General features: G+C 51.2%; 8 protein-coding genes across 8 annotated transcripts; 5 read left to right on the top strand and 3 right to left on the bottom strand.

Moving 5' to 3' along the window:
• The first annotated feature begins 305 nt into the window (after positions 1-305).
• Positions 306-1,135, top strand: TrAtP1_012403 (uncharacterized protein). Its single transcript, XM_014090209.2, has 3 exons — positions 306-449; positions 582-719; positions 793-1,135. The coding sequence occupies exons 1-3, from the start codon at positions 440-442 to the stop codon at positions 954-956; spliced, it is 312 nt and encodes a 103-aa protein (XP_013945684.1). The 5' UTR covers positions 306-439; the 3' UTR covers positions 957-1,135.
• Positions 1,136-1,143: 8 nt separating this feature from the next.
• TrAtP1_012402 (uncharacterized protein) lies at positions 1,144-2,002 on the bottom strand. The gene is made up of 2 exons (XM_014090210.2): positions 1,731-2,002; positions 1,144-1,546 (listed from the first exon to the last, which is right to left on the bottom strand). Exons 1-2 carry the CDS (start codon positions 1,913-1,915, stop codon positions 1,240-1,242), a joined length of 492 nt encoding a protein of 163 aa, XP_013945685.1. The 5' UTR covers positions 1,916-2,002; the 3' UTR covers positions 1,144-1,239.
• Positions 2,003-2,237: 235 nt separating this feature from the next.
• On the top strand, positions 2,238-2,642 carry TrAtP1_012401 (mitochondrial 54S ribosomal protein mL60; the record flags this gene model as incomplete). Its single annotated transcript, XM_014090211.1, has 2 exons — positions 2,238-2,517; positions 2,590-2,642. 2 exons carry the CDS (start codon positions 2,238-2,240, stop codon positions 2,640-2,642), a joined length of 333 nt encoding a protein of 110 aa, XP_013945686.1.
• A 440-nt stretch (positions 2,643-3,082) lies between these two features.
• On the bottom strand, positions 3,083-3,760 carry TrAtP1_012400 (uncharacterized protein; the record flags this gene model as incomplete). The annotated part of the gene is made up of 3 exons (XM_014090212.2): positions 3,083-3,452; positions 3,520-3,617; positions 3,695-3,760. The coding sequence occupies 3 exons, from the start codon at positions 3,758-3,760 to the stop codon at positions 3,083-3,085; spliced, it is 534 nt and encodes a 177-aa protein (XP_013945687.1).
• Positions 3,761-4,078: 318 nt separating this feature from the next.
• Positions 4,079-7,522, top strand: TrAtP1_012399 (uncharacterized protein). Its single transcript, XM_014090213.2, has 2 exons — positions 4,079-4,646; positions 4,737-7,522. The coding sequence occupies exons 1-2, from the start codon at positions 4,305-4,307 to the stop codon at positions 7,059-7,061; spliced, it is 2,667 nt and encodes an 888-aa protein (XP_013945688.1). The 5' UTR covers positions 4,079-4,304; the 3' UTR covers positions 7,062-7,522.
• Positions 7,523-9,073: 1,551 nt separating this feature from the next.
• Positions 9,074-10,747, top strand: TrAtP1_012398 (uncharacterized protein). Its single transcript, XM_014090214.2, has 2 exons — positions 9,074-9,307; positions 9,390-10,747. Exons 1-2 carry the CDS (start codon positions 9,223-9,225, stop codon positions 10,604-10,606), a joined length of 1,302 nt encoding a protein of 433 aa, XP_013945689.2. The 5' UTR covers positions 9,074-9,222; the 3' UTR covers positions 10,607-10,747.
• A 1,519-nt stretch (positions 10,748-12,266) lies between these two features.
• On the bottom strand, positions 12,267-13,453 carry TrAtP1_012397 (uncharacterized protein). Its single transcript, XM_014090215.2, has 5 exons — positions 13,226-13,453; positions 13,124-13,150; positions 12,885-13,021; positions 12,576-12,810; positions 12,267-12,482 (listed from the first exon to the last, which is right to left on the bottom strand). The coding sequence occupies exons 1-5, from the start codon at positions 13,422-13,424 to the stop codon at positions 12,400-12,402; spliced, it is 681 nt and encodes a 226-aa protein (XP_013945690.1). The 5' UTR covers positions 13,425-13,453; the 3' UTR covers positions 12,267-12,399.
• Positions 13,454-14,401: 948 nt separating this feature from the next.
• Positions 14,402-16,647, top strand: TrAtP1_012396 (uncharacterized protein; the record flags this gene model as incomplete). Its single annotated transcript, XM_066115513.1, has 5 exons — positions 14,402-14,602; positions 14,718-16,000; positions 16,074-16,379; positions 16,432-16,520; positions 16,580-16,647. 5 exons carry the CDS (start codon positions 14,402-14,404, stop codon positions 16,645-16,647), a joined length of 1,947 nt encoding a protein of 648 aa, XP_065971612.1.
• Positions 16,648-16,668: the final 21 nt, after the last annotated feature.

Raw genomic sequence — 16,668 nt, 5'->3', positions numbered from 1 at the left:
TGTTGTGTGTCCCGCGCTTCCGAAAAAAAAAATAGGCGCACCTGAGAAAAAGGGAGCCCGGGAAAAAAATAAAGCAGCCAACCACTCAGGTCGCTCGCACCAAAATAATAACACAAGGTACCTGCACCAGAGGTCGAATCAAGCAGATCAGCAGGTACCATTTCAAAAAAAGGCTCCCGCCACCCCACTCCCAATTAGGAATAGCATTAAAAAAATAATCAACAGAGAACGCGCAGAAAAGCTTAAAGGGCCACTGATCTGGCGCTGATTGCCCGCGCGTATTTATTCCTCGCGCTGTCCGCCCCGCATGCAACGCCTCTTTTCGCTCTTCCACTCCTCGTTCTTTTTCTTCCTTTGAAACGTCATTTGCAAGCAGTGACGCGTTTTTAACGGATTCCACTATATCCCAACACACGTTTTCATCACCACATCTATCAACATGACTGGCCGTAAGTATTCTTCTATCTGCTTCATTGTTCTTGCATGTTGTTTCATACATGTGCGCGGCCGTGGCAGCGATGCCGGCGCGCTGAGTAATTGAATTCCTGGAGTTGGTGATGCTGACTGTCGTGGGTTTTTAGGTGGAAAGGGCGGAAAGGGCCTTGGCAAGGGCGGTGCCAAGCGTCACCGCAAGATTCTTCGTGACAACATCCAGGGCATTACCAAGCCCGCTATCCGACGTCTCGCTCGTCGTGGTGGTGTCAAGCGTATCTCTGCCAGTAAGTTTCCTGCCCACTCCTGATGAGATCATCATCGATGGTGCCTGGATCGAAGACTAACGGGCTGCAACAGTGATCTACGAAGAGACCCGTGGTGTCCTCAAATCCTTCCTCGAGGGTGTCATCCGTGACGCCGTCACCTACACCGAGCACGCCAAGCGCAAGACCGTCACCTCGCTGGACGTCGTCTACGCTCTCAAGCGACAGGGCCGCACCCTGTACGGTTTCGGTGGTTAAGCGTAGGGACACGCGTGTTTTTTGCTCTTCTGCGCTGGGGTTATATGTGCAAATAACGTGGACTCTTCTGTACTTTGTGATCGAAATGGCGTTGGGGGGAATGGGCTTACGAGGAGGCGTCATGGTAGACGACCTTACGTTAAATGAGAATACCACATGAATACAAATACTATAATCATATTATTTCGGCGTGTCTATTCAAGAAACACAAACTCGCAAACTGTCATTATTCTCGTGTTGACATTGTAAAATCCATCCGTTACGCGTTCATCTCTCTCTATATTTACAGGTATTTCCGTCCAGCAGCTGCTACCCTAGCTCTAAAGATGGGACTCCGTACTTCCATATTCACTTTGTAAAACGGATTCATAATCGCTTTAACCCAGTTGTCATAGACTTCTGTAAAGAACATTTTGATTGCCTCTTCGGTAGCTGGACTCGTCGGATTGGCGCCAATAGCGGTCGACGATCTAGAAGTGGCCGTTGAGGTCGGGGTGGTGGGCTGATGCAGCAGCAGGAACTTGACGTTGCCGCCGGTGACGAAGCAGGAGATGTAGTTGTTGAAGAATTTGTCGATGCACTTTAGGTACCTGATTTTGTTGCGCGGACGTGGTAAGCCAAGCTCTATGCTCTCTCAGCCTTGATGTGGCTTCACATGCACGAGTATGTGATATCCAGACAATAGGCCTCTGTAGGCAAGGCAGATGGACATGGAGCGCAACAGAAGTAAAATGAAGGAGAAAAAAAAAAAAACCACAAGCATCAGGGACTCACATCTGACCATGCGACCACTGCACTTCCTCAGCAATATCCAGACTCGAGTGCAGGATGAACTGGTTCAGGTGTCGCACTTGTTCGGTGAAGCGGGACTGGCCATCGCCGCCTTGCTTCGAGGTGCCGAACTCGTACTCGAACAGGGGATTGTCCTGGGTGCCGACAATGGCAAAATAGTAGCTCATCGTGCTGCTGCGCCGCCGCACATTGGGCGAGGCTTCTGCGCGCGGAGGGGAAGAGGCGTGGAAGCTTCTTTGATCGTGATGCTGGAGATGTCGATTCGATACAGAATGATTGGCGGCGGGATATGATGCTGGAGAGAAGGGAGGGGCGTGTGCGACTGCTATGGCGCATCGTTGTTCCGACCGGAGCACACGCCCCCCCCCCCCAAATTCCGGAGGGGCCAATCCGATGCAACTGCGAAAAGCTTCGAAAACTCGCCTGAGCAGCTACCGACTGGTTTTTTTCGCAATTCGCCGGCAGCCCAGCGCAAAAGACGACGACATTATGTTCGGCCCATTCCGCGCTACGAACTCGCTCTCCAGCGGTCTTTTGTGGAAGATCCCCTGGCGGCTGTCGAAATTCCAGAAGAGGCGACACAGGCTGCGACTGCGGGCGGTGGATAGCGTGGTAGCGACGCTGGACACTGCACTGGCGAAGAGGGGACAGACTTTGGAGGCGATTGAGCGGTGGAAGGCGGAGATGCCGACGGAGGAGGAGATGTTGCCAAAGGATAAATATACCATGTTTGATCGGAAGGAGAAGAAGTACCGAAAGGGCATTCACAGTATGGGCTTCCTCCGTTTTTTTTTGTTTCTATGGCTGGGTGAAAGTGCTGACGCTGATTTTTTTTTAATAGAATTGCCAAAGTGGACGAGAGTTTCGCAGAGAGTCAACCCTCCTGGATACTAAGACGCCGGGACGAGAACGGATATATCAATGTACGACAAGCGAGTTACAATGTATTCTGACTGAGGAAGGTCCACGGGACGAGAGAGAAGGAAAATCAACGATGAACATACGCGACGATATATAAGCAGCGACTTATTGTATACTATTTACCACTTTACACTACGATGGAGTATTTTTGGGCTTTACGGGCAGGATAGAGATATAACGGGGGAGAGGAAAGAGGGAAAGAAAAGTATCATCTGGCTGCAGGGCACAGCGGTCAACTGTAGGAATACTCGGATGGTGGGCGTTCAATTTGAACGGCGCGTTGAATTAGATGAGAAAAAGCTAGAAATTTGCGCTGAAAGAACCAAAATGAACCCATATCTAAATCCCCTTACAAGGTATCGTTCCCAAATGCCAAAATTCCAAAAAAAAAAACACGATCCTTTCAAAACGACCTATCTGCTATACCGACTATCGTCGTCATTGTTCCGTGATTTCTCGCCCTGCAGCGCTCTGCCCGTGCCTCCTCGGCCCTCGTCGAAATCCTCGCGGTACTCATCTCGGACTTGGCCACCAGACTTGCCTCGGCCAAACTGTCTTCCCTCTTCGAAGCCTGGGTCCAAGTCTGTACGGATGATGCGCTCGTCTAGCTTCGTGCCGCCAATGTATTTCATGCAGTCTAGGGCGTCCTGGTGGGTGTAGTATTCGACGAAGCAGAAGCCACAGGGGGTCTTGTTGAATCGGTCGAGGCCCATGACGAGGCGCTTGATCTCGCCGCACTTTGAGAAGAGCTCGTGGACCTGCTCTTCAGTGGTGTAAAATGACCTGTAGGTGCCGTGTTAGGCTGTGTTACTGGGGAAAGAGAAGTTCTATTGGAGAGGGTTGAACCGACAGGTTGCCGACATAGAGAGTCGTCGCGTTGGCGAGAGGATCGACGGCGGGTTCCGTGGGCTCCTCTGCGTTGTCGTCTCGATCGCGTCTGCGCTTATTCTGGTAGTTTGTGAGTGTCTGTTGTACGGGATCCGCTGGGGAGAAGACGCAATGGATGCTGGCGATGCTGAACGTACTCTGCTGAGATAGTAGGCACTCGGCCTGTCGAGCCGCTCGACGGTGCTCCCAACTTCGGTGCGCATCGTGAAGTCGAGTTCCAAATGGAAACTTGAATACTATGGTGAAGACTGAAAGATTATCGCAAAAACTCTCAATTTCTAGGAGAGCTAATTGAATTGACGTTTATGCGGACAAGTGAATTGGTTAGACGAAGCTTGAACAAGTGCGTAGCCTGCAAGCTCAAGCAAAAAAACCGGCCAGCCTGATGGAGCATCAACCAGTCGCTGATGCAAGGCACCTGGAGCACTAAAAAGGGATCTCACAGCGATTGCGGGTGGGCCCCCCTGCCACCCAGTTGCCCCAGATAACGCGCTAAAGCTTACCTGGTGCTTTCGCAGTCCAACAGCCGCGCTTTTTACAAAAAAAAAGCTTCTAGCCAGCCTTCAATTGGGATTTTTTTTTCCTTTTTGGCCTGATCCGACAGACGCAGCTCTCGCGGAGCCGCCAGGACGAAACATCAGCTTCCGCCAGCTAGTACTTGACATCGCTAAAGAGAAGGACGGGGAGTTGGGACAAGGAACGGAAAGGGTGCCGAGCTGGAGAGCCAACCTCGCAAACGAGCCCAGCATGCCCAAGGTGAAGCATTATTCGGCAGCTTGGCTGTCCAAGAACGCCCCGGGCAACCAGCTCTTTGAGCCTTCGGCCGACTCCCTGCGATCCAAAGCCCTGTCGTCGCCCTCGAAGAAGAAGCAGACTCCGGGACCCAGGAGAACCATTGCCCGTCGCGGAACGGAGGTGTTTGTTGCCGTGGGGAAGGAAATCCGATGGGGTGATCTGGTCTACCTCAAGGAAGAATGGATGGAGAAACAGTCCAGGAGGAGGAGAAGTTCGAGCGTTCGAGTGAAGCAGGAGGACGATACCTTGCACTCGATTGAGCTTGAGCCGGCTGAGATGGCCGCTGGATGGAGGGTGAGTTTAGAAAAAAAAAACAAGCTGACAACACAATATGATATCATGATCAAAGCATCTCTGCTACACCAATCGCTAACAAATCTGCAGACACTCAAAATACCGGTGGCCGACGACATCCGACAGCTCAGCATCTCCCCGAACACGAACCTGCTGGCCGTTCTCACGACGCATACCGTCCACATCTGTGTGCTGCCCGACTCCTCTCACCTGACGAGCGACGATGCCAGCCCGTTGAAGCCTAAAACGTACACCCTCGGACCGACGACCCACGTCACCTCTCGCGCTCCCATTGCATCCGCTCTATGGCACCCTCTGGGAGTTAACGGCTCTTGCGTGGTGACTGTCACGGTTGACGCAATTGTCCGCGTGTGGGAGCTGTCGACGCAGGACCGCTGGTCGTTTGATTCTCCAACAACGTCAATAGACTTGAAGAAGTTGGCGGATGGTACGAATGTGGACCAGGATTTCTCTGCATCGGTGTCGGCCACCAGCAAGGCCTTTTCTCCCGACTCGTTTGAGATGGAGGTGGCCGCAGCAAGCTTCGCGACTAAGGGATCCGGCGGCTGGAATCCGATGACGTTGTGGGTGGCCATGCGAGAGGGAGATGTGTATGCGCTGAGCCCCCTTCTGCCACAGCGTTGGGCACCTCCGCCGACATTGATACCTTCGCTTTCAGTGTCCATCGTTACCACCGTAGCGGCCATTGAGGACGACCCTAGTGTTGACGACAAGACCAGGCTGTTGGCACAGCAACAGCTGCAGTGGATGGGCGAGATTGATTCTCAGGAACCCCAAATCATCGATTCTGTGATCCCAGGGGAGCCTGCCCTGGAGGTTTACACGAGACCTACACGGCCTGGCGTTACACCTCGTCTTCAAGGACCGTTTGATTTGCAGTCGGATCCAGAAACAGGAGATGACTTGGATAGCTCCATCACGGACATCCTTGTCATAGGAAAGAAGACGGAGACAGAGGATCTCATGCTGGGCGAGGAAGACGAACTGGATTTCGACAATGGAGATCAGGAAGGTCTCTCTCTCACCATCGTTTGTCTGTTGTCAACCAGCGGCCAAGTACGAGTTTACCTGGATACCGATGGAGTCCAAGCCCAGTGGCTCCCCCCCAAGGGCAAGAGCAGGCTCATCCGTGCTCTAGCAGCTGAAACGGAGCCGCCTACTTTGCTGGCGTTCCAGGCCATTGATACCATGACCCCAGTCGAAGTCAACGAGGGCAGCTGGCCGGTCTTCAGCCTGGACGTTACGTCACGATACAGCTTCTTTGTTACACACCACGCAGCCATCACCTTCATTTCGCTCACTCCCTGGATTTTCAGACTAGAGGGAGAGCTACAAGGGGAGTTTGAAGCCGGTACGGATTTCCGTGTCGGTCTCCTGGCCAACTCACAGTCAATCAGAGACAGGGTCTACGCACAACAGGCAGCAGATGTCAATATCCCCCTGGCAGCTTGTGTTACCATTAGGGATCCGGATCTTGAATACTTTTTACTCTCAGCAACCCCCTACGAGCCTATCGCTCTGACGTTTGAGACACCTGATGACGAGCGAGTCATCATAAAACTGGAACAGGAGACCCCCGTCCGCGAACGTGAGGCTAGCATGGCTCCTCTGGACTTTTACGAGCCCCGCCCAGTATACTACCCTCCACACACCTTTAGCGAATCATCTGCTCTATCAGAGCTGCTGGAGCGCTTGCGCACGTCTCGCCACAAGACCATCGTTGGCCAGGAGGTGAGACTCAGTCCACTAACACTGTCCATCTTCACCGACGCGCACAAGGTGCTCAGTGAGGAGACGTACAAGCTGGGTGTAGCCGCGGCCGAGGTGTTTCGCCGATGTGAACTCTTACAAGCGGAATTGCGGCAACAGGTCAGGAAAGCCAATGAGGTCAAGGGCAAGATTGACACCATCAACGGAGTTCATAGGGAGAATAAGGAGCCAGATAATGCCATGTACGAGAGGCGAATCAATGAGGCCAGGGAGCGGCAGGAAAGACTAACGCAACGGATGGAGGACCTGCGGAAGATGGTGAGCAAGGGAACTACGCGGGATCTAAGCACCAAAGAGCGGGCATTTGTGGAGGAAGTCAAGTCTATGGAGGGTAGTGTATGCGGACCGGCTCCAGGGGCTGAGGCCGGGTCTCGAAACCTGGCGAAGCAGGTATGGAAGCGGCTGGAGGAGGTCAAGAGGCTGCAGGCAGAGCTGGTGGCCGAGGCCGAGGCCCAGAAGAACGCCAGCGGGCCCGAGTCCCCAGCATCAACGAGCGTGGATCTCCGAATCCCACAAGACATACGACGCAGCAAGCTGCAGCAGGTGCAAGGTCTGCTGTCCAGAGAGTCTGCGCTAGTTGAAGCGGTGACATCACGGCTGGAGCGACTGCAGGCCAGCATGTAAAACCCCTGACTTACTTGGCATGGCCTCATGGAGGCTGGGAGTTTAGGAGGAGTGCTGTTGCTGATACTGCTGGTACTTGCTTGGGCTGGGAAGAAGGGAGAGCTGCTACTGTTTTATAGGATATGTTTGTAATGAGCTTGCTTGAGGTAATGGATTTTACACGGCGAACAAATGAAGACTGGAACAAATGCATTTTTTTCCCCCCTTTGATTGTATGAATAGGACTTGTTACTTTCTCTTTTGCTTACCCTTTGTCTGTCCGGGTTCATTTTCGCGGGCTCAAATTACGTTGTGTCTCACAAACGAATGCCATTAAGACACAATACTACTGTGTATAGATGATCATGTTCACGGGATGGTATAGCTGGTGCTTCTCAAGGCCAGCCGCCCAGTTCTAGGCTTTCTGGACAGGCTACACAGGACCATGTCCCTGTTAGTACGACCTCATCTGCGACTACCGCCAGCCTTCTCATGCCCGGGTGTCGGAGAGCCAGTAATCTAGACTCCACACCGGAAGCAAACAAATGCTTGACGAGAGGCGGCAGAGCCAATAATTTCAGATTGCCAATCAAATGTGTCTGAGGATCTTTTGTCAAAAGCACTGCCCTTTCTTGTTAATCACATGCCTCTCTTCTCTCTGCTCGGATATGCTATCCAATCTCGGTGAAGCTGGCTATGCCTGAATTGAACAAGACTGCCCCAAGTGCTGCAGCCTTTGAGGTGGGATTGAAAGCAGGGCAATCGAGTCACGCTGGCATCAGGCCTGCGTGGGAGATGTTGATAGGTTGAGATGGGAGATGGGAGAGGGAGGCTGTTTCATTCGAGACCAGGTTATCGGAACTCTGGGAGGGAGACGGGATGGCCATGGGACTGATCAGCTGTGGCTTGAGACTTGTAGGTGATGAGATGGCTGACCTGCATGGGGTACGCCGCTGGTCGAGGTGTGACTGTTGGGGGGGCTATCTCTTGCTGTGAAGCCTCGTAAGGAGAGATGGTAAGTACTGCTTCATGGGTCGAAGGATGGGCATAAAGAGAAGATTGAAGCCAGACATGATTACATGGCATTTTCTTTTTGGAGTATTTCTGAGGGTTTAGGTAATTGAAATTGTTATGAATACTACAAGTATGGTGTAAGCCGGGGTTGTGATTTGTTTGTGACCTGCAGGCGTATAGCCTGATTTTCTGGAGTGAGTACCTGCATGTACTTGATACTTTTGATTTTGAACACGCAAGCATATGACTGCCTTGAGATTGCGGAAATGATGGCGCAAGAAAAAGCAAAGGAGAAGCAATAGTTGAGAGTGCTAGCAATGCAGGTCGTCAGCCCTCGCCGGCTTCGATGCTACCCCTGGTCGAGGCCTTGTCTCAGCCTGAGCTGCTGCTATTACTCGATTTCCTGGTTGGTGGCTCTGCTTTGCGGATAAGACATGGACTTGGTAGTGGTAGTGATGGGAGATAGATGTATGTACGCGCCTTGATGTTTGGGTAATACTAATTTTATATTGTTGTCTAATTTGTGCATCGTATATCCTTGATGCTTTTTTTTCTCGGTGAGTAGGGGACTGAATACAAGGTGACAGCAGTGGACGGAACACTTCCGCCTGGATATTGCTCCTCGTTTCGCTTTCATTTTTTTTTCTTTTCTTTTTGCTTTTGTTTCTGGTCAATCACAAGCCAACTACGCACTATTATGCTGAGACCTTCTCCGCAGTGGCTTGCTGCTGTGATACGACGGCATAGACAGACAAGGATCGTGTTTGTTTGCCAGAAAAAAAAAAAAAGGTGGCGGACTCGGCTGCATGAGAGGCTTCGTGCAAGGGAGGTCGAAAGTGGAAGTGAATGGAAGTCGAGAGATGAGAAGCGCTGAGCACGATAAAGATGTGTGGAGGACATACATATGCAGTGGGAGGTGAAGTGCACAAGGTTGTGCAGTGTCAGTATTTTTTTTGGGTAGGCTTTTCTCGGGTATATATAGTTGATGATGTTTCCCGTCGAGATGTTGAGGGCCTCTTACTTCTCTACCGCTACTGAGAAGGCACAGCTTTACTTGTCGAGTTTTTGTTCAGTCTTTTACATCTCCGACCAACGTCTTCAGCTTTTCGCTCGGATTCTCGCCTTTGTTACTTTTATCTCTCTTTTATTCCTTCTTCTGTCGTTCACGATGCAGCTCGGATCCTCTCTTGAGACCCCTGAGGTAACCGAGCGTATGAACCACGGAGGGACCAACTATGTTGAGTTGATCAAGAGTAAGTTCAATCATGGCTCCCGGACTTGCTTCTTTACCATTCAAAGCGGTCACAAGTGCTGATTCTTTTCATTTCACTTTAGCCAACCTCCAATTCCTCTACGGAAGAGACGTCCCCATCGAGATCCTGTCCCAGGTCACGCCCCCTGACACCTGGCAGGTCACCGTCCTCAAGACCGAAGACGGCATCCGCTCAATTGCCATTACCGAGTCCGGCGAAGGCCTCACCAACGTCCTCAAGCAAGCCCACTACCAGTCCGGCGAGCTGCTCACCGAGTTCGCCTGCGATCCCACGCAGGACAACTCCACGCTGGGCAGGCGTGAGGCGCTCCAGATTGACATTGCGACCTCTGTGGCCGACATGTTGACGGGCAGAAACAAGGAGAGTCTGGACGGCAGGGCTGCTGAGGGCAACGCCTCTGATGATGCAGCCTGGCAGGAGGCCTTTGACAATGCGCGGAAGCTGATGGGCCCCAACGACGGCGACCCTCCGCGCATGCTTGCTGCGGACGTTTGCTGGATCAACGAGCTGAACCGCAAGAAGCTGGATGACTTTTATGCAAAGAATCCGCACAAGATGCCCAGGGGCGGTCCGGGCTATACTCTTTTGCCGGAGCCTGCCGAGTCGGGGGATTCGTACAGTCGGCCACAAGCCAAGCCACCTACCGATATCCAAGTCACCACGACGATTTCATCGACTTCTGCTGACGCCTCCTCTGTCCAGGGCGCTGCCTCTGCCGCCACCGTCGCCATGTCCCCTCGGCGGGAAGCGTCAAAGCCGTACAGGGAGGTTCTCAACTCGAGGCGCACGGCCGCGAACAAGAAGCGCCACAGCATCGTCATGTACATCCACCTCAGCGGCTGCGGCGAGTCCGTCGTCGCCGACGAGTGCCAGCTCAGCGTGAATGTGGTGGAGAGCCGCGTGCGGTACATGCTGCGCGCGCACGGCCGGGCGCTCTTTGGCGAGGCCAACGCGAGCAAGATGCCGGCCGTCATGTTCATGCCGGGCAGCGCAGCAAAATACAATGTGGTTATCAAAGGCATGCGCGTCAACGACGCCGTGGCGCTGCTGGGGCCGCAGTTTGGCGACGACTTGGAGGCCATGGCGGAGAATGTGCAGGCCGAGAGGCCGGTGAAGCTGCAGATTGAGCTGTTGTGGGATGGGGAGTATCTTCCGGGGGTGAATAGGGCTGCGCTGAGTCCGGCTGCGGCGGTGACGGCCAAGGCGTATGAGGCTTCTCAGGCTGCTGCTGCTGCTGCTTCGACTCCTGATACTGCTTCGGTTGATGATGACAACTAGGTGTAGATGGATGTAGATAGGGGGCCTACTATGGCATCTTTGGATCGTGAAAGGGGTGGAGGACTTGTGGTGAGGTTATTGGGAATGGGCATTCTATGGCCTACTTGTTTGCTGTTTAGTGATGTTATAATTGATTGCTGTTAACTTGTTTGTAATTCATCGGAGCCTGTCTGTGAATCTGTGAATTCGTGATTGTATTTCAGTTGGACTATATGAGTGCGGATATTAAAGCTGCCTCGTATACTCTTTATATCCTAACATTCTTATATAAATCAGAAGTGTCTCTTTGTTTAGCTTGTAGCCAAGCTCCTCTCATCGCACACAAGTCAATCTTCCCTATGAGTAGATTTATTTCTTCCATATTCTACAAGAACGACATCACATCGCTCAAAACTGCGGTGAGGAGAGGGAGCAGGCAAACAAAGCACATGCATGCACTAGGATGCAGCCTGCTTATCACGCAGCTGCATGTCGTCCTGCGCATAAATTTACTCTGGTCTAGACTCGGAGCGACCCCAGCCATTTGCATCATGTCCTGGAATAATCGAGTACGAATAGTCACTCTTGCTGCGTGCTAGGCTGGTCAGCTCCATTCGGGACTGTCTTGGACTATCAGAGCCGGGTCAGGAGAGACAGAGCTTGCAGGTGGTGGTGTGCCACGGAAATGCTCTATTTTACTTGAAACACCGATGACCCATGGCATTTTGTCAATCTATTTGATAAGCTGCCTCTTCAGTTCAAACGTTAATACCACACATAGGCAATACTTCTTCGTCAACGGCACATGTATGGTACAAAAGGCGTTGTTTGTGACACAGACAGCATCTAAGAGGCGTCTGTTATAGTCTAATTACGGCCAAACGCCTATGCTCAAGGCGTTTATGCGGATAGGCATCGAGCATGCCAATGTAACCTCAGCTACATGCCGATGCTACACAGGCAGGTCCTAGGTCTGGGTTCGGCAGTGATCAGCGCCACCTTGAAGCTGGGCCATGATGTATGAAGGGCGGCTAGGATGTCCCGAGCCTCGCCTTTCAGCCAGCCTGAATTTTGTATTACTGCCCCCCCCCTTCTCTATCATGTATTCCTCCGTTGATAAGCAGAAGCCGTTTATGAAAACAACAGGATCTTTTGTGGAAACTCATGGAATGTTATGTAGTTGGGGAGCAATATCATAAGCGTCTATAGGTGAGATATCGGAAGAGAATGCTACTACATGTGTATCTAAGCGCCGGCACGAAGCGACCCGGCCGATCTAGTTCCTGGCTGGTGGCGGGTCCCTCGTTTTTTTGCAAAGTGACCGCTTGTTGTTTAATTACCACCATGCATGTGTGCCTGGCGTGAATTTGGGAGAGGGGAAGAGACGAATGTGAGGCTGAAGGATGGACGCAAGGGGGGCTAGTTGCTAGGATGGGAAACCGGGATACCCCAATAATGCCATACTGGGTCGTACGATTGCCATGAACTCGGTCAAGGATAGACCAGATAAGTACAAGCAGGGCCTAGGCTAGAAATTTAGGCCCAACAAGTTGCTGTCTCAAGTTGGGCGGATGCTCTACAAGTGAATGCTCCATGAGTGGATGAAGACGGCAGAACAAAACGCCACGGTACAGGGGAGCAAAGGAAATACGAGATGTACGTGACACAAATGACGCTTTGTATGTGATTTGATTCAGAATTAAAACATTGTCAGAGCACACATGTACGAAATATCCACCCAGACAAACGTAGGATATCACATGTAGGTACACAGGAGCTTGCAACGCCGGTGGATCACGCAGCAAATTGTACCGTCACTCTCTCTTCTGCCGCGTTTCTTTTTCATGCAGCGCTTGAAATGCCGTCACTATCCGGCTATAGCTGTCGGCCAGTAGAACTATCGCAACTGAAGCATCAGTTTTTTTAGGCCTTTTGACAAGGGTACATGCAACGTTCAAAGACACGGAAGGCTTCCGCTGGAGCAACTCACAGAAGGGGGCAATGGCCCATGGGGCATTGAAGCCGACGTAGTAGACCCAGAAATAGAGAAATTCAGGCCGCGAGTAGGACACGCCGTGGAAGCGCTGCTCGGCCCAGTTGGTGGCGTAGTAGAGGGCCACTCCGTAGAGATGGGCGACGCAGACGATGATTTGGAAGACGTGCCTTGAGGGGTGGTTGGTGCGGATGCAGAGGACTGTGAGGAGGCTGAGAGGGCCCCAGACGAACTGACGATTGCACATCTACGTTAGCCAGCAGCACTGCAAAAGATGGCTGAAAGGTGATGAAGGGTAAAACGAACAGTGGTGATGGTCTCTACGCAGACGGTGAAGACATCGGAGGTGAGGTAGCGGGAGTCGGAAAGGGCGTATTCTTTCCAGAGCTGAGCAAAGAGGGTGTTCATGCCAGAAATTTCTTTGCGGTGGTAGATGTAGTATCCTGGTATTCGTCGTGAGATTAGATGATATTCCGAATCAGATGTACGCGTAGAGAAGGAGTAATATAGGGCCTATTCATGCTGAGGCCAGAAGTATTACACACCTTCAAAGGCAACATGCAAGAAGCCACCTAGTGTGATAATTAGCATTGCATTATATATAATTTGTTTTGTTCAAGAAAATAGAATCTTGGGCAGCCACGTACATAGAGCAAACCACGAGGCCGCAAATCGGTCGATGGGCCGGACATGGCGCCGGGTGCCGGTAAGAAGGAGCGCCAAAACTATTACAGCGCCGATGAGAGCCCCAAAGGCTGGAAGGGAGTGAATGAGTGGACTGTCATTTGGGATATAATTGGGAATGGAGACACCAAGAGGGTAGTATGGATGCGTGGGTTGCTCCATCTGCGTTTCAATGGATTTTGCGATTCAAGGAGTGAAGTTGGCAAGTTTGGATTTGTGGAGCTTAGGCGCATGATTATACAGTACGGAGCGTAGGAGCTATTTCAAGGGGAGCTATTGAATTGCAGCAAGATGGTGTTTTACGGCAGTGTTTTGTAATTTGAGAATTTCGATTCATATAGTTTTGATTGGTCGATTATTTGTAGAGTTTGTATCACACTCATCGCCAATTGATGTTGTTGGATTTTGAAGATGCGCGTCTCCCGTCTGAGTTGCTGTGATAGCAGCACCAAGGCTTCAATAGGATTACCTAAGTACATTAATAGTATACAAAACTTATAATTTGATCATTTAAAAGCATGATTGTGATGAGATGAGAGAAAAAATTAGAGAAACATGTTCCAAGTGAAAGATACAGAAAACGTCATTGTGTCAGAGCCTGGTACAGGTTAGTCGTGATCACTTCCGGTGGCTGGCTGACCCTCGGTGAGCCGTCGAGAGACACGGCAGGGTCACACCAACTAAAACACTCTTTTCCGATACATGCGATACCACTATTATTGATTCAATATATAATGGACTTTCAAAGATGCCTAAAACGCTCAAGATCCTTTGTGGCTGCTGATTCCATGGCCTTTGTACGACTTCCGAGTGCCTTTGATGGGCAGGATGAACAGAGTTAATAGCGCCTTGCAGGAGAGCTACCGGAAAAAGTGAGATTGTGTCGGTCTAGTAGGATGATTCTTGTTGGCGTCAGAATCTAGAGACTGTGACTGGATGGACTTGACATGTCTCAGACATGTGGCGGGCTGAATCTGGGGAGAGAGTCTGAGGTGGTTGGATGGACTGGAGTCTGGGTTTGTGACGGTCTAAGACAAGCGGCTATCCGTATGTATCTATGGAGTATATATCTCCATCTGCCTGCCTATACCTCTCTCTCATACAGTCTCCATCATTTTCCCATTCTCTTGTCGAATAAAATGAAGGCCCTTGCCGCTGTCGGTGGGCTCGCAGCTTTGCTTCCCATAGCATTGGCTTGTGGTGGCGATGATTCGTGCTATGGCCCGAAAAATACAATTGAACATGTTCGCCATGTCAAACGGATCCAGCCCGGAGCTCCCAATGCCAAACACGGCCCCAAAGGGCCCCTTGAATGGGGGCAGCTGAACATTCTCCATACGGTATGTCATGAAAGTGTTGAGAAACTGAGAGCCTCTCCTCTGCCATCTTTAGAAACGTATATAAATATATATATGTAAATTCATATGCTCGGTTGCTCACACTCACTCATCTTAGACCGATTCTCATGGCTGGCTTGAGGGCCATCTCAAGGAGCAAAACTATGGCGCCGACTGGGGTGACTTTGCCACCTTTTCGCGTCGCATGAAGCAGGCGGCTCGTGATATGAACGTTGACCTGCTGCTGGTTGATACGGGCGATCTCCACGACGGCAACGGCCTTTCAGATGCCACTCAAGTCGATGGCGCCAAGTCGATGCCCATCTTCAACGAGGTTGATTACGACCTGCTAACCATTGGTAACCATGAACTGTACATGTCTGAAGTATCTTATGAAATGTTCAACATCTGGGCAAAGAAATGGGGTGAGCGCTACATCACCTCCAACGTCAAAGTCCTCAACAAGACTTCGGGGAACTATGAGTATGTGGGTGCAACGCACCGTTATTTCAAGACTGGAAAGGGGCTCCGCGCCATGGCCTTTGGCGTTTTGTTTGACTTTACCGGAAACTCCAATGCCTCGCAAGTGATTATGGCCAAAGACTTGGTCAAAGAGCCGTGGTTCACTCAAGCTCTTGCCACTAGTGACCCCATCGACGTTTTCATTCTCCTGGGTCATAACCCTGTTAGTCAAAAGGACCCTGTAAGCACGTTCAGGGTCGTCTTTGATGAGATCCGCAAACATCATCCCGTCACCCCTATCCAGATCCTCGGAGGCCACACTCATATCCGCAACTTTTCTGTCTACGATGATAACTCCGTGGCGCTCGAGTCTGGCCGCTACTGCGAGACGATGGGTTGGCTTTCGATGAGCGGTTTCAATTCCTCCAATAGCGGCTTCACAGGCCCCAAGAATCCCAAAGGAGTGGCTAATCCGAGTCGGCCAGCACGGCCAGGCGCAAAGTCTCCTTTTCTGTATTCGCGCCGATATCTTGATTGGAATCGCCAGACGTTCACTTACCATACCAAGCAGACGGAAAAGACGTTTGACCAAGCCTTTGGTCTGAGCGTCACTGGCGAGATCACAAAAGTGCGAGAAGAGCTCAAGCTGGGGCAAGTATTCGGTTGCGCGCCTCAGACGTGGTGCATCTCCTGTGTTCCCTATGACAACCCGTCGAACATCTATCCCGGCGTCATTGTCCCCGCTGCTTCTGCCATTGTTGTCAACCAGGCGCGCGAGCACAAGTCCCGAGTTATTATCGGCAATACGAGAGGTGTCCGCTTCGATCTTCATAAAGGGCCATTTACATACGACGACAGCATCATCGTTTCATTTTACCGTGACATCTTCCTTTACATTCCTGACGTGCCTTATGCCTTGGCCAAGACTGTTCTCCCAAAGTGAGTTGAACTTTGCTGAAGCTGTTGTCCTCCTCTGTCTATGCTAACCAAGCTTATCACTCACTCAACTTAGACTCAACAAACCTTCACCCACTACGCGTGATGCTCATCTCGCTACCATGCCTATTCCCCACGACTCTTGCACTGACCCCTCTCTGGGTTATCTGACCCGGCGTGAGATGCAACAAGGCCATGGAGTCGTCCGCCGCCAGGAAACCGTCACTCCAGGCTACGTTACTACTGATGACTGGGGCACTGACGGCGATGACACGAAGCACACCAATATCCCAGAGTATACGATACCTAGATACTGGCAGGCTGAGGCAAACTTCCCCAAGGATAAAGATCCTGAACTTGTGGATCTAATCTTTTACGATCAGTAAGTTGTGTACTACTTGCGGCAGAACTGAACACTAACATGTTTTCTGTAGCCTCCAGAAGCCCATCTTGATGGATCTAGGCGCCAATTACACTGCTGCCATGGTAAACTGTTACATTGACTGTAACTTTACCTCACAAGGTGTGTTTCCATTGCAGCGTCTTTTCTTTTGTGGCTGTTATTTACTGATTTCGCGGTAGACCTTCTGCCCCTTTATGCGAAGCTCATGTGGCAAAAAAACATTGATAACTGCCCGCTTGAATCTTAAAGATGGTTTTAGAGCATGGCG

This window comes from Trichoderma atroviride, chromosome 7, assembly GCF_020647795.1.
Source record: "Trichoderma atroviride chromosome 7, complete sequence".
Taxonomy (NCBI): Eukaryota; Fungi; Ascomycota; class Sordariomycetes; order Hypocreales; family Hypocreaceae; genus Trichoderma; species Trichoderma atroviride.
Note: the sequence above shows the minus strand (reverse complement) of the source record. Positions and strands in the feature narration are given on the sequence as shown.

What these genes read in the sequence shown, in the direction of transcription:
- TrAtP1_012398 (XM_014090214.2), top strand. Translation starts at nt 9,223, where the DNA reads ATGCAGCTCGGATCCTCTCTTGAGACCCCTGAGGTAACCGAGCGTATG. An exon ending in CTATGTTGAGTTGATCAAGA is followed by an intron (nt 9,308 to 9,389) that starts GTAAGTTCAATC and finishes ATTTCACTTTAG; the next exon opens with CCAACCTCCAATTCCTCTAC.
- TrAtP1_012399 (XM_014090213.2), top strand. Translation starts at nt 4,305, where the DNA reads ATGCCCAAGGTGAAGCATTATTCGGCAGCTTGGCTGTCCAAGAACGCC. An exon ending in AGATGGCCGCTGGATGGAGG is followed by an intron (nt 4,647 to 4,736) that starts GTGAGTTTAGAA and finishes ACAAATCTGCAG; the next exon opens with ACACTCAAAATACCGGTGGC.
- TrAtP1_012402 (XM_014090210.2), bottom strand. Translation starts at nt 1,915, where the DNA reads ATGAGCTACTATTTTGCCATTGTCGGCACCCAGGACAATCCCCTGTTC. An exon ending in CAGTGGTCGCATGGTCAGAT is followed by an intron (nt 1,547 to 1,730) that starts GTGAGTCCCTGA and finishes CAACAAAATCAG; the next exon opens with GTACCTAAAGTGCATCGACA.
- TrAtP1_012403 (XM_014090209.2), top strand. An exon ending in TGTCAAGCGTATCTCTGCCA is followed by an intron (nt 720 to 792) that starts GTAAGTTTCCTG and finishes GGGCTGCAACAG; the next exon opens with TGATCTACGAAGAGACCCGT.
- TrAtP1_012397 (XM_014090215.2), bottom strand. Translation starts at nt 13,424, where the DNA reads ATGGAGCAACCCACGCATCCATACTACCCTCTTGGTGTCTCCATTCCC. An exon ending in GGCCTCGTGGTTTGCTCTAT is followed by an intron (nt 13,151 to 13,225) that starts GTACGTGGCTGC and finishes TTATCACACTAG; the next exon opens with GTGGCTTCTTGCATGTTGCC. An exon ending in GCGTAGAGACCATCACCACT is followed by an intron (nt 12,811 to 12,884) that starts GTTCGTTTTACC and finishes TGCAATCGTCAG; the next exon opens with TTCGTCTGGGGCCCTCTCAG.